The 20,659-nt window shown below is 38.6% G+C and overlaps 1 protein-coding gene across 2 annotated transcripts in view; it reads right to left on the reverse strand.

The window, feature by feature from the left end:
• Window positions 1-1,629: 1,629 nt before the first annotated feature.
• Window positions 1,630-20,659, reverse strand: part of FRZB (frizzled related protein) — a 30,940-nt gene continuing 11,910 nt past the window's right edge. For both annotated transcript variants that reach the window (XM_028140863.2, XM_008138493.3), the window contains 4 exons: window positions 8,733-8,798; window positions 5,959-6,163; window positions 5,279-5,342; window positions 1,630-1,992 (listed from right to left, as the gene is read on the reverse strand). In XM_028140863.2, coding sequence (XP_027996664.1) covers window positions 1,876-1,992; window positions 5,279-5,342; window positions 5,959-6,163; window positions 8,733-8,798 — 452 coding nt within the window. In that variant the 3' untranslated portion in view covers window positions 1,630-1,875. The remainder of the gene's footprint in view (window positions 1,993-5,278; window positions 5,343-5,958; window positions 6,164-8,732; window positions 8,799-20,659) is intronic.

Raw genomic sequence — 20,659 nt, forward strand, 5'->3', positions numbered from 1 at the left:
CCTGCTCTGTGACACCCACGCTCGCCTTTTCAAGGCGACAACAGCAGCATCTAGAAGGAGCTGACCCTGCCTTAGGCATCTGAGAATAAAGCCCAAATGGCAGGAGGCAGAATTGCCTGAAAGCAACCGCAGGGCAGCACAAAGAACTGCAGTCCTCACGTAGGCAAAGGGGGGAACTTTCTTCTACGAGTGAGGAAGGTGTTGGGTGTGGGGTCTGTCAGAAGACAAGGATGTTCTATGACTTCTAAAATAGAACTTAGATGAGTTGTTAACCACTTCAGGAATAAATTTCATGCTTGCATGATTGTCCTTGTAGAAGGAAACACAGCACCATTTTGCTCCAGAAGCGTTTTATTTTCAGCATAACATAGCTTAGAAATTTGGTTCTACTGATATCAAACATAGAAACGGAAGGGAATGAGACTTTCCAAAGATTGGCACAGGCTCTAAAGAATCACACCGAAGGAAGTAAAAGCATCACTTGCTCCCCCTGCCTTCCCTCCCCCTCTCCCGCCCTGCCATGGTCCTTGGGGATCGCACTGCAGTTTTGGGTAATGAGAAAGTGTATTTGTTTCAAAAGTCAGAGTAGCCTCTCTCCTGAAAACCATAATTCCTTATTTTTGTTTCCCCATTACCTTTTACTTTTATTTACTGTTCTACAACTTCTTGGTCAACTTTGAAATTCTTTACTTGGCTGGGCCATCTTGAATTTCCTTTAGGTTACAAAATAGATTTGCCTATCGTACCCTCTTCTAATTGTTTTCAACTTTTTTTTTCATAATTCCTTTTATTGGACCTATTTTACTGAGCATTAAGCAGCACAAATCCAAATGACAAAGTACAGGCCAGTGTATATAAGCCTGTAATTCAGTCCCACTGAGTGTGAGTGCGCACACACACACACAAACCTTGCACAATTTACCATCCTGCAAACTACAGCATTTTATAGAGCTACGTACCTTTTAAAAATAACACCCTAATGCACATACAAATATACATTCTTTTCTCGGTCAATACAGCAAGTCATTTTTAAAAGAAGAAGAAAAAAGACTCACACCAATGGGTTTAAAACTAAGCAGAGCTATGCTGATAACAGCAGATGTCTAGTTGTAATTCACTTCCCTAATGCTGACGAATATATGTATTCATAAACAAATCAAATGAATTGCCAAGAGATAAATGCTACTGTTAACACCCCATCAGCTACTGGTTTCAGTTGTGCTTCTCAATCAGGCAAAATGTTCTTTCCCCAATTCCTCTAACTATTTATTTTGCTTCCTGCCAATCTTGCAAATAATTCGTCTTGTGTGTCTTTTCCTCATAAATGCTTCCTGCAGCTTGATTGCTTCGCCTATGCAGCATTTTATTTCAAACTGCTATTTTACCTTTGTAAACATGTAGGACTGTCTAAGCGTGAGAATGCCCAAAAGGCATGCAAAAATGAGGCTGTAATTAGATCAGCCGAGTATATTGTACAGCTTATTTAGCTTTCTCTCTTTGTATCCAATATTGCATTCCCAGTCTCGGCGCAAAGCAGTAAATTAACATTTACTCCAGCAAAGAGGCCCTGGTATCAACATGTTTAATTTATTATTATTGCAAAGAACAGTTTTCCCATGACTAGTGAAATAGAATACATATAATATATTTAAGGATCTGCACCCAGACCACAAAAAAACGGGGGTGGGGAGGAGGAAAGAGAAAAGCAGAAAACAAAAGAGAAAATAGAAGTAATATCAGTTACCACATGAGTTTTGTGGTAAAAAAAAAAAAAAAAATAGAATATGACGTGCAATAGTGCAATTTTTCCTTTGCTAGTCCAGCAATGCAAGTCTTAATAGGAAGTCCACAAGTGTTCTTTCCGCATTTCAGGATTTAGTTGCGTGCCTGCCGGGGGTTAGCGTTCCTGCCAGACTTCTGACTCTGCGTGGAATCACTATGGCTAGAATCACTCTTATTCAGTCCAAGGTGACGGAGCTTCATATCCCAGCGCTGTGAAATTTAAAACAGAAAAGTGGTCGCATGCGCATGTTACCAGGGTTGTCATTTCTGATTCTGACAACTGAGTGAGACTGCAAAGTCAGGTCTCAAAAGCGTTTTACTACTTTCCAAAAGTATAAGCTCTATGTCCCAGGGTAACAGTGAAATTGATGCTCTATGAACATAATTCTCAGATTTTAAAAAGCACAAACTTGGCTAGCTATACCAATAATGCTTTCATATCAAACCTTGAGCTTAAAATTTCCATGTCAGTAGATGGTGACACAAACCTGTGAGATTTCCTGAGACAACAAATACAGGTCTGGCCCTTCACAGGTGGTCAACAAACGGAAGATTTACACAGACCATTTGAAGGAAGAGCTATTTTTCATCTTCCTCTCTTATAACATAAAAGAACACACAGTCCTTTTAAATCCATGTGATTGGAGCGATGAAAGAAAAAGAAAATTTAGGTTGGGAATAGGGTCTCTCACAAATAGTTCTCTAAGTAATACCCACCAGGGCAATGAACAGCAGAGACGAGTTTCTGCCCTCATGCTCACTTTTACAAAGCTGTCATTACCAACCTTTTTCATAGCCACAAGCAAGTTGACTAATGTTTCAGATGAACAGTGTGACAATGTTTACGTGGACTATAATAAATTAAAAGGGAGTCACATTATGAATATTATAAGCCGTAAAAAAGAATAAAGACTATAGCAATACTTCTCAAATTTCAATGAATAGAGAAATAGCCTGTAGATCTTGATCAACTCCAGATTCTCATTCAGTGGGCCTGCAAGGGGGCCCAAGATGTTCATATTTAACAAGCTCCCAGGTGATGCTAATGCTGCTGGTCCAGGGACCACACTTAGAGTAGCGAGGAGTGAATATCAAACTCGAACCCCATCGGTTACCATGCAAAGTTTCTTAAACTCACTCGACCTCATTTTCATCATCAACCCATTGAAATTAATAATAGAATCTGCTTAGAAGACTGTTCTGAAGAGTAATAGATGAAAAATGTATAAAGTGCTTAGTTCATAATAAGTTATCATTTTTCAATTACCAAAAGTAATTCATTTTAGACGCTTTATTCCACAGTCTTACTGTTTTTCATATTAAAAGAACAGTCTGATTCTCAGTTCTCCAAGGCAGGGCAAATATCTTAATTTGAACAACCTACTATAACAGAGACTTAAATAAACAACCATTTGCATGGAAAAACATAAAAAGGTCTTTATTTAATTCTTGATCTAGCTACTGAAAGCAAAAAACAAAAATCAGTTAAATGGGCAATTCTTATGTAAAACACACACACACACACACACACACACACACACACAATAGTGTCCTCCACAAAACTATTTTTCCTATCCTCAAATTGACTGGAAAACTAAAGATCTCAATGATTCTTTTTTATAATGCAAGATTATTTTTCCTTCCCCCGCCCCATCACTATTTATCCCCTCTGTGCCCTCTAATAATTCTAATCAAAAGAGATTTTTCCAGCCCAGCCAGTGTGGTCCAGTGATTGAGCATTGACCTATGAACCAGGAGGTCACGGTTCGATTCCTAATCAGGGTACATGCGCAAGTTGCGGGCTCGATCTCCAGTGTGGGGCCTGTAGGAGACAGCCAATCAATAATTCTCTCTCATCCTTAAAATTTCTATCTCTCCCTCCCTCTCCCTTCCTCTCTGAAATCAAAAAGAGGTTTTTCCACAATCAAGTTTACTCATAACCAAGGACTTTAGTCCTAAGTAGCTTCATATGAATTAAATTGTTGAGCATGTTTCAATCTAGACTAAGAATACAAATAATTTCACAATAATAACTCTGTGGGAGTCCCTTATAGAAAGCAATAGAAGATATGTTTGCCTTACTAAGCAACAGGACAAACAAGCCATGCATCCTGGGTCTTTACATGATGGTCATTGTTTTGGTACCGAAAGAGAAGGCCTGTTCCATGCTTTGCAGCAGGGATGTGAACAGCTCTTCCATCTGGTACAGGAATTTAGGACACATTCCTGTTCTGCATTAGCAAGCAGAAAACCAAAGGAAAAGGACAGTAGAGATTCCAAATACTGAAGAAGAGCCGCTTCTTAATAAACACCAAACTAATTGAAAAGAGATACAAATAGAGACTTCGCACAAGTCTAAACTTGAAGTACATCTCACTTTTGACAAGTGGGGAGGGGGGGGGCGTGTAGAGCTTACTGGAGGGCAGTTTCTCCCTGCAAAATAATGCCCTCTACATTTTTGTAGGTCACTTGAACTCGAACGTTTCAGCTGTGCCGAGTGCCAGATGTATAAGGCAAACTGCCCAGGGGTTTTTTAACTTACCCTGTAACTGTTTCCCAACCCTTCAAACTCACAGAAGGAAGAGGATGTATTATGTTTGGTACAATTTCCACTCTCCCCCCCACTCCCCACCCACTACACACACACACCATTTTCAATTCTTTGCCCCTCTCTATATATCTCCCATGTTCTTTGACACTGATTTGCTTAGTATAGTAAGAAGAAATGGAACCTTCTATTTAAAAGGTAATTTACAGTGCTTTTTAAAAAATGCAACACTTCCAGAATTTAAGGTTCACTGGCTCAAAAATAAAGCTACATGACTGCTCTAAGGAGCTTATATATTCAGAAGAATGTGGCTGCACCTTGTACACAGAAAATGTGGCCATGCATTGAGACAATATTGGTAGTTGACTCCTTCTTTCTCCTCTTTGGTGACTCACAGAACTGCAATTTGTTCGAGGAAGCAATATGCCCAGCTGAACAAAACCATAGTTCCCAGCCTCTTTGCAATTAAGGTTGGACATGAGATCCAGTCGTACATACATGTTGCTAGATGCGGCACTTGGAAACTCCTCTTTACCTTTCTTTTCTTTCTTCCTAAAATGTGTGATGCTGGAGGTGGGGCAGCTATCTTGTGACCTCCAGGTGAACATGAGTATGGAACAATATCCTTAAAAATGGCAGAGCAGGAAGCTGGAAGGAACCTGGGGCTCTAGTGATAGTTAGTCCAGTCACCCTACCAGGACTGGACTAACTACAACTAGAATTTGCATTGTGAGAAGCTAGGCAACTATAGTTACATTTCTCATACGCATACAGAGAACTTCCTAAATGAAATCAATATTAAAGGCAAACTCAGTCCTTGGAATTTTAAATATATATATACATATATATCAGATTTTAATATTTCTCATGTAGCTGAGGGCACCCACTTCGTTTGTGACAAATGGCTGGTTTTCTGTGTATCACTTTAAACATAAAACAGAGGCTTACCTTAACTTTTTTACCCAGTCGGTCCTTCCATTTTTCAGCAATAGAACCCTCCACCAACAGTAATCTGCATTTTTTAAAGCAAGCATGTTTGAAAATTAAAACATATTACTGAAAAATACAAGGAACTATTGCAGACTTACCTGTTTATTCTAGAATAGAATGACCACACGTTAGAACAGTAATTTTTTTAGAATAGTAATTTCTTTTTAATCTTTATTGTTGAAAGTACTACAGACATCCCCATTTTATCCCCATTGACACCTTCTAGCCCTCACCTGCCCCTCCCACAGGTCTTTACCACAATATTGTCTGTGTCCTTGGGTTATGCATATATGCATACAAGTTCTTTGGTTAATCTCTTCCCACCAACCGGCCCATCCCCACCTTCCCTCTGAGATTCTACAGTCTTAAAACAGTAATTCTTAACCACTTGGGAGCCATGGACACCTTTAAGAACAAATGAAGTTATGACTCCTCTCCCCAGAAAAATGCACACCCACAAATTATACACATATACTCTACCCAATACTTGCAATGGAGGGACCCAACTAAAAACTATCTGTAATCCCCTACGAGGCAGACAGATCCCAGGGTCAGAACCCCAGAGTAAGATCTCTAGAGAAGCACAGTAGGATAGGAGAGGCAGAGAAACTGTTCTGCATCCTTAAGGAGCGAATTACCTGGAGCGCTCCTCATCTTCATAGCCCATGATGATATACTCCTCGTTAACATTAAGTGGAGGACACAGGCAGCCAGAGCTGGTGTAAAGGTTGACCGTGTCCCTTGGAATGTTCACCAGAGAAGACTTCAGGATCTCCTTCACCTCGACCACTGCAGTCACATCGTGGCACTTGGTCTTGACCTCTTTAACTTTGGCCCGAATGACTGGGTAAAAGACAATGGAGCTGATATGGTCATGTGATCCACAACAGGTGCCACACTTAAAAAAAGACAAGTAGGCTCCTGTCTAGTCAGTTCTTCTCTACTTGATGCTCAATGAATGGAGAGGAAAAGTCAGCCAGATTTCTGTCCTAGATGTTAGTGAGTGACACACTACACAGCACACCTGTCCCCTTAATGTTCAGCCCTGATCCCCTTCCAATTAGTGGGTATGTATTTCACTGAGAAAAATCCATCTATATAATCCAAGGTCAGGTCAATCTGATGTAATTTCCCTCAAAAATTTCATTTGGATGTGTGTCTGTGTGGGTGTCTGCCGTTTCCATTGCTGCCAACAGGAATTTAAACTTTATTAATTTCACTATATAGAGAGATCTAGTACTTAAATAAGCTTTGTTTTCTTGTCAGTATTCTTTTATCGGGTCTATTAATGGATTTTCTAAAGAAGTGGGGGTCTCATTAGTGTTATAAAGATGTCCTGTTCTACTGTGTTTCCAAACTATTTATTTTCACCTTCCCCACTTTAGCTCCCTGTTTACATTATACACCAGCTCCTTTTCCCCTTTGTTTCAGGACAGCTTTTCTTTTATATGCTGGAAGCATTCGACTTTTTTTTTTTTTTTTTTTTTTTTAGTAAAAACAGTCACCACTAGATCTTGCTTCCTCCATCCTCTTTGAAGTCAGGCACTCCAACATTCCTTCCCCTCATGGGCCATGGAATACAGTCTAACATGTCAATCGCATTAATCTACCTCTCTCGATAGATATACTGACACCCAGTTTATCTCACAAGTGTTGGTTTCACTTCTCAGTATAAAGGCAAACTGCCTTAAAAATAATCAATTCAGTTGCAAAGCTGAAGTATTTGACTCATAATCTAGCAAGTACAGATCTGCTTCTTTTCTGTATTTCTCTTCTTTGGAGGGGCCAAATTCTTTAGATTCCTACTTGTGGCAAATGAGCTCTTTTTTTTTTCTTTCTTTCTTAAAGGGAGTTTGAAAAAGCCTGCGAAGTAACAAATGTCAATTTGTAAGAAGCCAATGGCTCTCTCCCAGGCACCCTCATTGCTCTAGTTCAATATCCTTGGATGTTATATGGAGAAATATACGTGTCCAAATGAATCCACTAAGCCCCTTAGGCACATATCAGCAGATCACTTTCATCTGAGTCACCACAATATTTTAGAAGTTTTGGACTCAAAAAAAAAAAAAAAAGGAAAAAAGTAACCCATGAAAATTAGCCAATTAATAGCTGCATCCATGCCCCAACTCCAGACAGAAACTTACCTAATATTCCATGCACGCAATAGAAATTAAGTTACTAATTCTAAAAAATTTAGGACAAAAACCTCAATTTTGCTTCACAGGTATTTTAATTTTCAGAAAATTGGGTGTCTCAAGTATGAGAACTTACAGAAAACAAAATACAACTGCCCCTGCTTGGTGTGACTTGTGAGCAAAGGAATCCCTCTCTGTCAGTGTTCTATTCTGTATTTTAACTAAAGATAAGATTTCCCTTTGGGAAATGTCATTTTGGAGAATCAGATGATAAATTCACAACCCAGCCAGCAGACATTTTTGGGATCCTGGTTTATGTGAATGTGCTTCGCAGCATCCATCAACTCTCAGAGATTAGTGAACTGTGCAAACGTTCTCAAACTAATGATTTATTTACCCATGTGGCTACTATTTTCATTAGAAATTTTTAGCACACATACCTCCTCCAAAATAAATATCTCTCTGCAAGACTTTATTATTCAGTAATTTTGTGAAAGCTCAAGAAATTTTACCTGAACTAATTCTGAATGAAGCAGAGATTTTGTCTGAGTTATCAATTGCTCCCACCCCCACTTTGTTTTCTCAATAGACACATAGATATTTATAAAAATCAATATACTTGGGGATTTTAATTTTTTTTCAGGTTTTTTTTTCCTATTTAATCATTGGAGTGCCTGCCTTCCCCAAAGCAGCTCTAAGTAAGACCCAGACAAGTGAAAATCCTTAAACTGTAGGCGACCTGGTTATTATTGTTTGGTTATGAGAAAGTATCTTCTCTCCATTGATTGTGATCTGTACCTCATTTTATGTGATAGCATTCTTTCAGCTTCCTTGTTGAAAATATTCTCTTTCCATGACTTGCAACCACTAGTATTCTGACTTTCAACAAAAATAATAGCAGCACTATGAAAGCTGGATAAAGTAAAAATCGATTAAGTAAAGTAAAATAAATACAAACTCAACTATTACAATACAAGCACCTCTCATGCTCAATTTCTCCTCAGGCTCTCAAGGGGAGAGTCTATCCCACCTAGTTTGAAATGTCTATACTTGGTTACATGATTCTATGATACAGCACTGCTACCTGATAAGCTTCAAAATCAATGATTTGTTAAGAATTTTGCCCAAATCAGACATTTTAATTATTTGGGACAGGTATGCTCTCAAAAATTGTCCTTATTTGCGCACACACAAACACACACACACACACACACACACACACACACACACACTTCTTTACACAGCAGTTTATAGATCAACCATGAAGCTATCCTTACCATAGTTGTAATTGTTTCGGAAATAGGTCTTCTGTGTAGCTCTAATAGGCTTACATTTGCAGCGTTCTGAAAAATATAACATTTTCTCAGTAAGCAAAATTTCAACATTAGCTTTATTTAGTCGCACTTTTTTGGTTGATTAGGTTCAATTTGGTGGCGATAAGGCTCTTTAGAGATTCTATGTGTCTGATCTCTTTGTCTGAAATTATATTCATTTTCATTCTCTCCGCACAGACTTTTTTTTTTTCAGTAACAGTAGACTCAGAAGTTCCTACTCTCTAACAAATTACCCAAATCCTGAGGAAACACTTTCACCACCATGCATGAGGAGAACATGACCCTGAATCCTGAAAGAGGATGCTCCGTGCTTATGAAAGTAGAATCAATGCCTAGTGAGAGGCAACTTTCTTCTTACGCTCAGGTAACTGGTTTACCCCTCGGAATACCCCTGCATTCATATACGCCTTACAGGTTACACAGCTCTCCTCCAAATCTTAGTTCCTGGACCTAAAAGCTACTCAATGAGATAAGCAGGTATTATCACAACCTAGTGCACTTTGTGAGGTTTTTAAGAAGAGAGGCTCAGCCCCTTCATAGGCAGAATACCTGCTGTTTAACTCAATGGCATCTTTACGTTTAGTGGAGGAAATTACTACATGCATATTTTGAAATGAGAAGCTTCATGTTTTTTAAATATTTGGTGAGTAGTGACCAGGACACATTTTATGTGTAATATAGGTGGATGTCATAGAAGTTCTAATTATCTCAAAATGTTTCATATATAGGACAAAGCATTTAACATCTTGGAAATGTACTACTATATTGTTTACAGATTACTTAGCTGAAAAATATATCATACGTGCATCGTAACATGGTAGGTTGTTAGTCATGAAAGTCAATAGAAGAATAGAAAATAATACACAATTATTTTAGAAAACATTTTAGTTTGTGTAAAGGGTTTTTTTAAATAGTGCTCCAGAGAAAGCTTCATTAAAAATGAAATGGTATGTGTTTTTTCTATTTTGACACAGAAAAATAAATTTGAAAAGAACACATGAATCACAGTAGGAAGCCAACAAAAATATTTTTTTTAAAGTGTTTTATGTTAGCATTGAGACTAGTAAAAGGCAGAAGCTTTTGTTGACTACGTAATGATTTCAAATCAAAATAAATTTTAATTTCAGTCGAACCTACAGATGACATGTTTTAAAGTACCCCAGTCCCAAGGAGAGTAGAACCTTTATCAGTTTTTAGATTCTGGAACTAAGCACCTCAACTGGGGACAGGTGCTGTTCTGTAGATCAATAGCGGCAACAACTATTCTCACCCACAGGAGAGGTGAGAAATTTCTCATTGCTATGCATAGCACTTCCCCTGTTCTGCAGATAATTTTTCACACACAATTTCTGCAGAATAAATATTTCAAGAAAATAAATAATGGGTAATATCGGTGCTGGTTGCTATTTTAAAGAATAATAGCTTTCTTATTAGCAAAACATTTACGTTTCTGTTGAAAGAAAATGGAAAGTTATCTAATTCTACTGTATAACTTTATTTTGTACAGAAATGTTACACATTTTTTAAGGAAAGATGTTCTTGAGATGAGACTATTTCTGAAGATTTATAAATTATCTTCACCCATATATAATAGTAGATAAGGGCATGTGCTTTTCTGTCATTTAAAAATAGATATCTAACACAAGGACCAGTGTGGCTCAGTGGTTGAACTTTGACCTATGAACCAGGAGGTCACAGTTTGATTCCAAGTCAGGGCATATTTCTGCGTTGTGGGCTCGATCCCAAGTAGGGGGCATGAAGGAGGCAGCCGATCAATGATTCTCTCTCATCTTGAATGTTTCTATCCTTTTCTTCCTCTCCCTTCCTTTCTGAAATCAATAAAAACATATATTAAAAAATAAAAACAGATATCTATCAAAAAATAATGCATGTAGATAAATAACTACACATTTGTAATTCTTCAGAATTTTGCACATCTATATATAAAAGCCTAAGCGACCGTTCAATCGGTAGCTATGACATGCATTGACCACCAGGGAGCAGACGCTCAACATACAGGCATGGAAACATGGAACAGACTGATGAATCTCAGAGGGAAGAGGGGAGGGGAGAGGGCAGGAAGAGATTAACCAAAGATCTTATATGCATACTAGAGGCCTGGTGCATGAATTCATGCACTGGTGGGGTCCTTAGTCCTGACCTGTAGGGATCGGGCTGAAACTGGCAGTCAGACATCCCCCGAGGGGTCCCAGATTGCGAAAGGGCACAGGCCAGGCCGAGGGACCCCACCAGTGCACAAATCCAGGCACCAGGCCTCTAGTGCTCTAATAAAATAAAATAAAAACTCTTGGCAAAAATATACAGTCACTGGACTGAGTCTAATATGTCATTACCATATAACTTCGCTTGAAGCACAAACAAATAGATTTCATAAAACTTTCCAAGCAGAGATTTTTCAAAAATTTTATCATAAAGTGATTTAGGAAGATTTCAAGTACCATACTTTCCGGCGTATAAGACGACTGGGCGTATAAGATTTTCCTGGGTTAAAAAGTCGTTTTATATGCTGGAAAATACGGTAAAATGGACTATATTGATGGGATTAGATATAATGGATTAGATATATTGGACTACTGTATTTTCTGGCGTATAAGATGACTTTTTAACCCAGGAAAATCTTATACGCCCAGTCGTCTTATACGCCGGAAAATATGGTAAGTATTTACATAACTATATATACACAACTACATATACATAGCTAGACCACTTCCTATCTAATGAGCTAAGCAATTATATTCTTGAGACAAAATTTTGTTCATCCTCAATGCACTTATTTCTGATGGCCTCAGAAGTGGCAATGCCATACTATATATGTGGCCCTTTCCATGCTCCAATTCCTAGCTCTTGATATAAGCAATTATCTGTCTAGTTGAAGTAACTAGTAGCTCAATGAAATAACAGGGTAATAAGGAGGAGTGGAATTTTATATCTACAAAGTTCAAATGTGCAAGAACTTCACTTATTTATGCTAATTCACCCAAACATATTCATGAAAGTGTATCTTAGAGCAATAGCTCTGGAGGATTATCCTTTTCCTAATGTTTACTCACATCTACATGTATATTCCCCAAAGCCTAAAAACTGGAAAATTGTAAAGAATTATAGAAGGCTACACTGCATACATTGTTTATTATTTTTTGTACCTGCCACCCTAAATCAGACTGTAGCAGCTTCTTTTTCTTTACTACCAATAGCTGATTTCTCAGACTTTTATTGTGCCACTAGTATTATCATCATCTCTACTTTAATTTAATTTGCTAATAATTTTGCTAATAATCTTCCTCTCCAGTTTCCCAATGGCACAAGGTTTTTAAATTTTATACTGGTAAAATAAAATCTATTTACTGCGCTTTGCACAAAAATAATTAGAAATTAATTTGCTTGCATTCCACGGTTGAGAAGAAAAGCTTGTAAAGAAATTGCCTTGGTGTTCTTATCTAAGGAAAAAAATATGAAAAAGGAGCTAGCAGCAATAAAATAAGTGAGTGACAAAGAGTTCTTCAACTGTAGGGAAGGTTTTAACATGAGTTCATCACCCTAGTACAAATCTGAGTTTGCAAAATTAACGTGCCCAGCACTCCATAGACCATGGTCTGCACTTCAGGGAGATGCCCTACAGTGCACTGTGGTGCCTGAGAGGAACGTGGTCACACACTTTGTTCAGTTTTCTGCTCATAAATATTGGCTCATTCATTGAAAACACATAAAGATATTATTTTAAAGGGTCATACTCTTTTACAAGCTCTAAAGAATTATAAGAACCTGATACAAGTATGCAATTTGATTCTCACTGGACCTTCACTATTTAATGCATCCTTGTTTGAGTTCAAGCTGAAGTGTGATTTGACTTTCAAGCTAACCCTGACCTTTGTTTGAAATTGACTTCTTTTGGGTGTCATCCAAAGCTGTAAGACTATAATTAACTTTGCCAGATTTCAAAACTCCTATAACCTTCCATGTACCATGACTTCAGAATACTACTATCCATGAATGAGTATTTTTCTGCTTTTTTAGGAAAAGACCTTAGATCTGTGCTCAGGATTTATTGTCAAAAAGAAAGAGGGGGGGAAAAAGAGAAGAAAATACAATTCTATTTATGTTATGATTCTCACTGTCTTTCAAGACTGACTCTTTCTAGTCAGACCAGAGTTTAAATAATTGTAATTTATACCAAATGCATTCAGTATGTTTTATATCCTGGCATTTGACCCTGGAAGCCCCCTCATCCTCCTTCCCTCCATTTTACGATACATTAGAGCAGACCACAAATTTTAAAGTGAATGCAAAAATAAATTTTTATGATTCAAAAATCTAGATCCTTAACTATGACTTCTTTACTGAGATCCAGATCTATATTTTAACTGCCTATAAGAGTGTCCATAGCATGACCTTAAGTAATTTTAAATATATGCCAATGTCCATCACACCATGAACTTGTCTTCCTCCTATGGAAATAGTCTCTTCTATCTCTACAACCCCGGGATAACCATGCTTCTGTAAATGTGAGATGGGAAAGGAAATGAGAACTAACATTTGTTGAGCCCTTTCAGTCACTTACATGTTAATTAATTCATTCTACAAATATTTATCATGCACCTGCCATATGCCAACCTCTGTGCTAGACATGTAGGACACCTGATGGGCAATACAGACAATGCAGAATAAGTTACAGATATTGAACAAGTAATTTCATATGTGATGAAGGCTATGAAAGAAAAGTACAATGTGCAAAGAGAACATGTAACCTGATCATCTAAACTAGTCTGGTCTTCTGACGAATCTCAAAGAGAACGCAAAGGGGGAGGGGTACTTATATACATAGCCCATAGACACAGACAATAATGTGGTGAAAGCCTGGGAGGGGTAGGTGCAGGGTGGATTGGGTCAACAGGGGGAAAACTGGGACATCTGTAATACCTTCAACAATAAAATAAAATTTAAAAAAATAACAGTCCAGTCTTCTGAGAAAATGATATTTATGCTTAAAACCTGAAAGATGAGTTATAACAATGTAGGCAGGAACAATATCTTAATATGTAAGATATCTAAGAAGTTCATAAAGGAGAATGAGAAAGAGATCCAATGACAGGGAGTCAAAAAGCTGAAAGAAGAGGGTGTTCCAAGTAAAATGGAAAGCAGTCCTCTGTCAAAAGAACCTCCAAGCTCAACTGAGTTAAGAGAGAAAGTGTCCATTAAATTCAATCGGCAAGGAGAGAAGGGGACTCAGAACAAAGGGGAGGGGAGGTCTTTGAAAGCCAGAGGCACAGGTCATCCACTACACAAGAAAAGAAAGATCCAGATGTTGACGGGATTTTACATCTGATGGTGGGAAGAGGAGAGAGTTCCTTCTGATGGCTTTTACTTTCTCACTGAAGGATGAAGTAACATCAGCAACTGTGGGGAATGAGGGACCAAGAGAGGCAGGGTATAGAAGTGTAAGGAGAGAATAAAAGATATACAACAGTTATTTTATTAAGTAGAAAGGCAAACTTCCTGGAGAATAAAGGCAGGATTGCTAAGGCAGTGTTAATTGTGTGGTTTAACTTTTATCTTGAACTTAAAAGTGAAACCAGTCACCCCAATTGAGCTATTTTCTCTGACAACTAGAACTGAGACTTTGCCAGTTGAATATGGCAGAAGAAAAGAAAGGCAAGGGAACTGAGGGTATTTTCAAGAGAATGATTATTACCGTGCACCATTAAATCTCAGGTAGACAAGGAGACTAGTGAACAGATTAATACACAGTCTCAATGGAGCAAAACTTTTAGCAATGATAATATTAGAGCAAATCTGCTGAAATTTAAAAAAAAATGGTAGGCAAAACAAGGGGTACTTAAATTAACATTAGAATTCTGGCACTACTGCTCAATGGCAAAGCCCAGAATGTGCCCACGAAAATGGATGGCTGGGGTAGAACAGACAAACAGGTTTGTGAAATGAAATCCTTGCACAGATGGAGTATCTACTTTAAAATCAATGTCAACAAAATGGCAACAGGGATGGGTGCCATTGTGGAGCTTGTTCAGATATCCCTAATGGAATGTGGGCAATATATCATTTGGCCTTCCAGAAGGTCAGCTCCATTACTGTTCTAGAAACAAAGCGATTGTAAAACATGCCTATATTTCACTCTAAGACCACCTTCCCTCTTCCAAATAGCAAGTCATAAAATAAACACCTTATTGAAATACAGAGGATCTTATTCCTAGGGCATAAAATATAACATAGAACCCTAGTGTCCTGATCTCAATGATGAAAGAAATTTTAATGACAACAGTGCATATCCTGCAGAATCAGAAACCAAGTAGATCTATACTACAAAGTAGGCATCTACTACTGGAAGAGTCCAGAAAAACACCATGGTTAAAAGGATGGACTGTGATTGTCAGACACAGCTGGGTTTGAGTCTAGGATCCATCCCCTACTATTTAACATCTAAAAAGTGGCAAAATGTAAAGTTACTGAGAGATTCACTGGAATTCCTAACCCATCATTTATAAAGACTAATGAGTTATAAAAGTAATATTTTTCCGGGTTCCTCACCACCTACAGAACTGTGATACCTATCAAAAATAAGCAAAACAATGAGATTTTTTTCAGTAGTGCTTGATTATGCTATTTTGATTCAAGTTGACCATGATAATTTCTATCCTGATGTAGGGAGTCCATTTAAACTATCATGCACATATCCCAAATTTGAAGGATCAAGCTTAGCAAGCCAAAATAACCATACATGTGGCCATTCTAATCCTATATAATCCTATCTAATAAAGAGGGAATATGCTAATTGACCCTCATGAAATCACAAAGATGGCGGCGCCCACAGCCAATAATGAGGGAATATCTAATTGACTGTCCCGCCCTCAAAGATGGCGGCACCCACAGCCAATAAGAAGGGAATATGCTAACTGACTTCCCTGCCCTCAAAGATGGCGGCACCCACAGCCAATAAGGAGAGAATATGCTAATTGAATGCCCCACCCTCAAAGATGGCAGCGCTCACAGCCAATAAGGAGGGAATATGCTAATTGACTGCCATGCCCTCAAAGATGGCAGTGCCCACAGCCATAAGATGGTGGCACCCAACCCCCCAGTTCCCTCAGCCCCCCAGCTGCCCAGGGCCACCCGAGGCTCAGGTAACCAGGGCCGGCCGAGGCTTGCGCTGCTGGCAGTGGCAGCAGCAGAGGTGTGATGGGGCATTGCCTTCCCCTGATCGCTGGGTCGCCTCCTGCCCCTGAGGGCTCCCGAACTGTGAGAGGGGGCAGGCCGAGCTGAGGGACTCCCCCCTCCAGTGCATGAATTTTCATGCACCGGGCCTCTAGTCCTATATAATAAAAGGCTAATATGCAAATCGATCAAACGGCAGAACAACTGGTCACTATGATGTGCACTGACCACCAGGGGGCAGACGCTCAATGCAGGAGCTGCCCTCTGGTGGTCATTGCACCAGAAGCCGGGCTCACGGCTGGCAAGTGCAGCGGTGGTGGCAGGAGCCTCTCCCACCTCTGCAGCAGCGCTAAGGATGTCTGACTGACTGCTTAGGCCCACTCCCCACCTAAGCAGTCAGTCGGACATCCCCTAAGGGCTCCCAGACTGCGAGAGGGTGCAGGCCAGGCTGAGGGATCCCCCCTGAGTGCATGAATTTCATACACCGGGCCTCTAGTGATATTATAGTGCTGAAGAATATGACAAAATGGTTAGGCCTTCACCACACTATTGTCTGTGTCCATGGGTTATGCAAAATGCTCAAAGTCACTAATCATCAGAGAGATGCAATTTAAAATGACAATGAGGTACCACTCCACACCTGTCAGCATGGCCACCATCAACAAATCAACAAATGACAAATGCTAGGTGAGGATGTGGAGAAAAGGTAACCCTATTACACTGCTGGTGGGAATGCAGACTGGTGTAGCCATTATGGAAAACAGTATGGAGTTTCCTCAAAAAAGTAAAAATGGAACTGCCATTTGACCCATTGATCCCACTTCTAGGAGTGCTATATCCTAAGAAACCCAAAGCACCAATCAGAAAGAATATACGCTCCCCTATGTTCATAGCAGTGTAATTTACAATAGCTAAGATCTGGAAACAGCCAAAGTGCCCATCGGTAGGTGCGTCGATAGAAAAGCTGTGGTTCGTTTACACCATGGAATACTATGCAGCTGTAAAAAGAAGGATCTCTTGCCCTTTGAGACAGCATGGAGGGACCTAGAGAGTATTATGCTAAGTGACATAAGCCAGAGAAAAATAAATATCACGTGATCTCACTCATATGTGGAATCTAATGAGCAAAATAAACAGATCAACAAAATAGATAGAAGAGATATAGAAGCATGGAACAGACTGATGAATAGGTGGGTGGAGGAACAGATTAACCAAAGAACTTATATGATGAAAATATTCTTTATCTTGATCTGGTTAATAGCTACATGGGTGTATTGCATTTGTCAAAATTCAATGCAGCATACATTAGTGCATTTTACTGTAAGTAAATTTTACCTCAATAAAGTACTATCAACATAAAATTCATGTAAGATATTTCTTTCATTTTTCCATAAATTGAACTGTATCATGACTTAGCAGCTGTTCATTACGTGTTTAAAATAATATTTATTCCCTAAAGATAGACACAGGGCAAAGAATATCCTATTAGATTTTACTTTGGATTAGAGCAGTATGTGGAAATGCAATGAAGTTGATTGTTGAACCTAGGTAATATAATAAGGCTTTAAAAAGCAAAAATAACATTTGCTCAATTTAGCTGAAAAAACAAACCTCAAATAATGTAATAAAGGTCTCAATTCATAGTTATTTGAACTCTGTAAAAGGGAATTGCTTAAGATTGAGAGGACTAACACTATATTAATAAGAAAAGGAAATTTAGTTTACTCCTTTAAGATTTATGTCCTTGGAAAATTTTAAACTGCCTTTCACAAGGAGTCTGGATCCAAGAGTCATTCAGGATCAACAAAATATAAAGTCAATGCAATTTGCCCGTTTTTCTCTCGTGAAATCTTGAAGTGTGATGTTTTGTGATGTATTCCAAAGAGGTCAATTAACAACAAAAATAAAGCAGGCTTCACAGTGTTTTGGAATATAATGTTTCTACTCAATTCCAAGCACATAGAAAGGAGGTGAAAGAAAAGGGAAGTGCAGACAACTGCTCGCTCCTTCACACCACGTCCTGGGCACAAGAACATGCCTGTATGAGGAGGTGGTCATTCCATTTGTGGTGAGTGGTCGGGTGGATGAAGTTTCAGTGCTGGGGATCTGGGAAAACAATTGTACCACATCCTAAAAAAGAAAGTTGCGAGGAGGAAATTTTTGATGAAAAGTTTACTTTATTTCTTAAATATGTTGTATTTGGAGTACAAATAGACTACCCAGGTAGAAGTGTTATGGAGAAGTGTGGTACTCTACCTGGGAGAGTGATCAGAACCAGTCACAGGTGATGACTTAGCCTATGCAGCTGGATGGACACGGATAGGAAGAGGTCATTGTAAGGAGAAAGGAGCAGAGGCCACGCACAGAGCCTTGGGGAATGCCCACCACGGGGCGGCAGGGGGAGAACCAGGACAATATGGGTAGCTGCCCAGGGAGGAAAACTACTGCAAAACAACAACAGATAGATATGCCACTATGAAAATGACTTTCTTTATTTATCCTCATTCTGTCTCCAATAAAGGGTAGATGTTTTCCCAAGTCAATTCAGCCTCTGTGGTCAGTAAACATTTGCACCAAAGTGGGAAAACAACTGGATTCCTTCCCAAAATTAGCAGGAAGCCAAAAGGGCAGAAAGAAATCTGAAGGAAAGAGAGAACGGGTCTATACTACCCAAGCTAGGTAGGCATAGGCCATCCGCCCTGGTTGCCTGGCAGGTGCAGGCGACCAGGAACCTTTAGTTCCTCAGCAGCTGCCACTCAGCTGCCCAGAGGAGCTTCTCTGAAGGACCTTTGAAACAGGCCCAGGAAGAGGCTAGTGAAAACACTGGGGTGCACCCAACTTACCCCAGGGGCTACTACTAATGCCCTCATTTGAAAACACAGTGGTGGGCAAAAGTAGATTTACAGCTGTTCCTATAGAAAATGCAATGATTAATCAATTAATAATAATACAAGAATAAACTCTGTGTTTCATGTCATCACAACTGTAAACCTACTTTTATCACAAGGGGACCCAGAGGTCAATATAATCTGATTTTATATTAGGAGGCAGACCCATAGAAGTTACGTAATTTGGTCATGATTACATAATTAATTAGTGTCAGAAATTACCAACTCTATCTCCTCTCTGAGAAATTAGTGTTTTTCAAATATAAAAGCTCATAAATTGGCCACCATCACAAAGTAGAAGACTATGGGGATTCTTTTTCAGGACTACTTTAATAAAAATATATCTTTTAATTGCATCATTTTATTACCTGCCTCAATTTTCTGTGTTGATTTGACAGACCTAGTGATTCAATGGAATAGAACTAAAATTGTTTTTCTCCACAATCCAAGTTATGGAAACAAGAGAGAATGTTCTCCTTATTATGATAGTGAGTTTACACTATCATAGTGAGCTGCTCAGACAGAATTATTATTTCTAAAAAAAGAAAAAGAAAATTGTTAAGCTTAGAGGCACAGGATAAATTAACCAGAGTGAAAGAATTTCTTTTCCAAATTCCAGACAGACACAGCTTGACACTTTTGAAAGAGGGGTTATATGGATTACAATGTTTTTATGTCTTCCTCATTTCCTGTTTTATCATAATCAACCTCAGCTGTTACATTACTCCAAAGTAGAGAATTTTGACAAATTATATTTTCTTTTCAGAACATGCGAATACGAACAGAATGAGTTTGGTTTTGTTTGCTAGCTTTTCATCACACTCATTCTGCCAGAGAACAGGAAAACATTATGAAAGAGGAATAGTAAACCCTGAACCCAGGAACATTACATTCATTCCAGATACCCTTGTACATTGAACTATTTTTGTATATTATGTACAGTGTTGTTGATGTCTTCTCTGTTTCACACGCTGAAGTGCTATGTTATTCTAACCGCAGCTTCAGGACAAATTGATAGCACATGCACACACATGGCCAAAAATTTTGACTTACCCAATGTACTGTGTATTATACAAATGAGCTTTCTGGTTTATTTTGACCAAATATAATAGTGGGAGCGATCCTTAAAATAGAACTACTGCTGAACACTAATGAATTTTTAAAAGGTAAATGCTTGTTGGGGCGCCTTTGGTAGACATTGTCTCAGTTCAAACACTTCTCACTCCGATGAGAGTCAGTGGAAATCAACAGGGAAAACTGGTCCAATCTAATGAAAATAGATGTTTCAAACCCATTTACAAACTTAGTAAAATTAATTTTAATTTTTAATGTTTACAAATGTTATAAATATTATTTTATGTTCTGCTTCCATGTATGAAACACCCTACAAGGCAGTACATAAAGACCCAAATCAGTAATGACTAGAAGAAAATGAATAAAAGTATATAATAATTAATTACAGTTATAACGTTCTTACTAGTAAAGAAACAAATGCAGCATGAGTTGTAATAACAAAAACTAGAAACAGCCCAAAAATCCAGAAACATTGGAATGAATAAAGTGTCATATATTCATACGATAGACTACAATGAAAATTTGAAAGTACTGCTATACACAGCATAATAAAGAGCAAAGGAAACCACAAACACACACGCACAAATTACATGTACACTGTAGGATGCCATTCATAAAAGTTTAAAATCAGGCAAAAGTTAAAATATGCTGCTAGAGCCGAAACCAGTTTTGCTCAGTGGATAGAGCATCGACCTGCAGACTGAAAGGTCCCAGGTTCAA

This window comes from Eptesicus fuscus, chromosome 11, assembly GCF_027574615.1.
Source record: "Eptesicus fuscus isolate TK198812 chromosome 11, DD_ASM_mEF_20220401, whole genome shotgun sequence".
Lineage (NCBI taxonomy): Eukaryota > Metazoa > Chordata > Mammalia > Chiroptera > Vespertilionidae > Eptesicus > Eptesicus fuscus.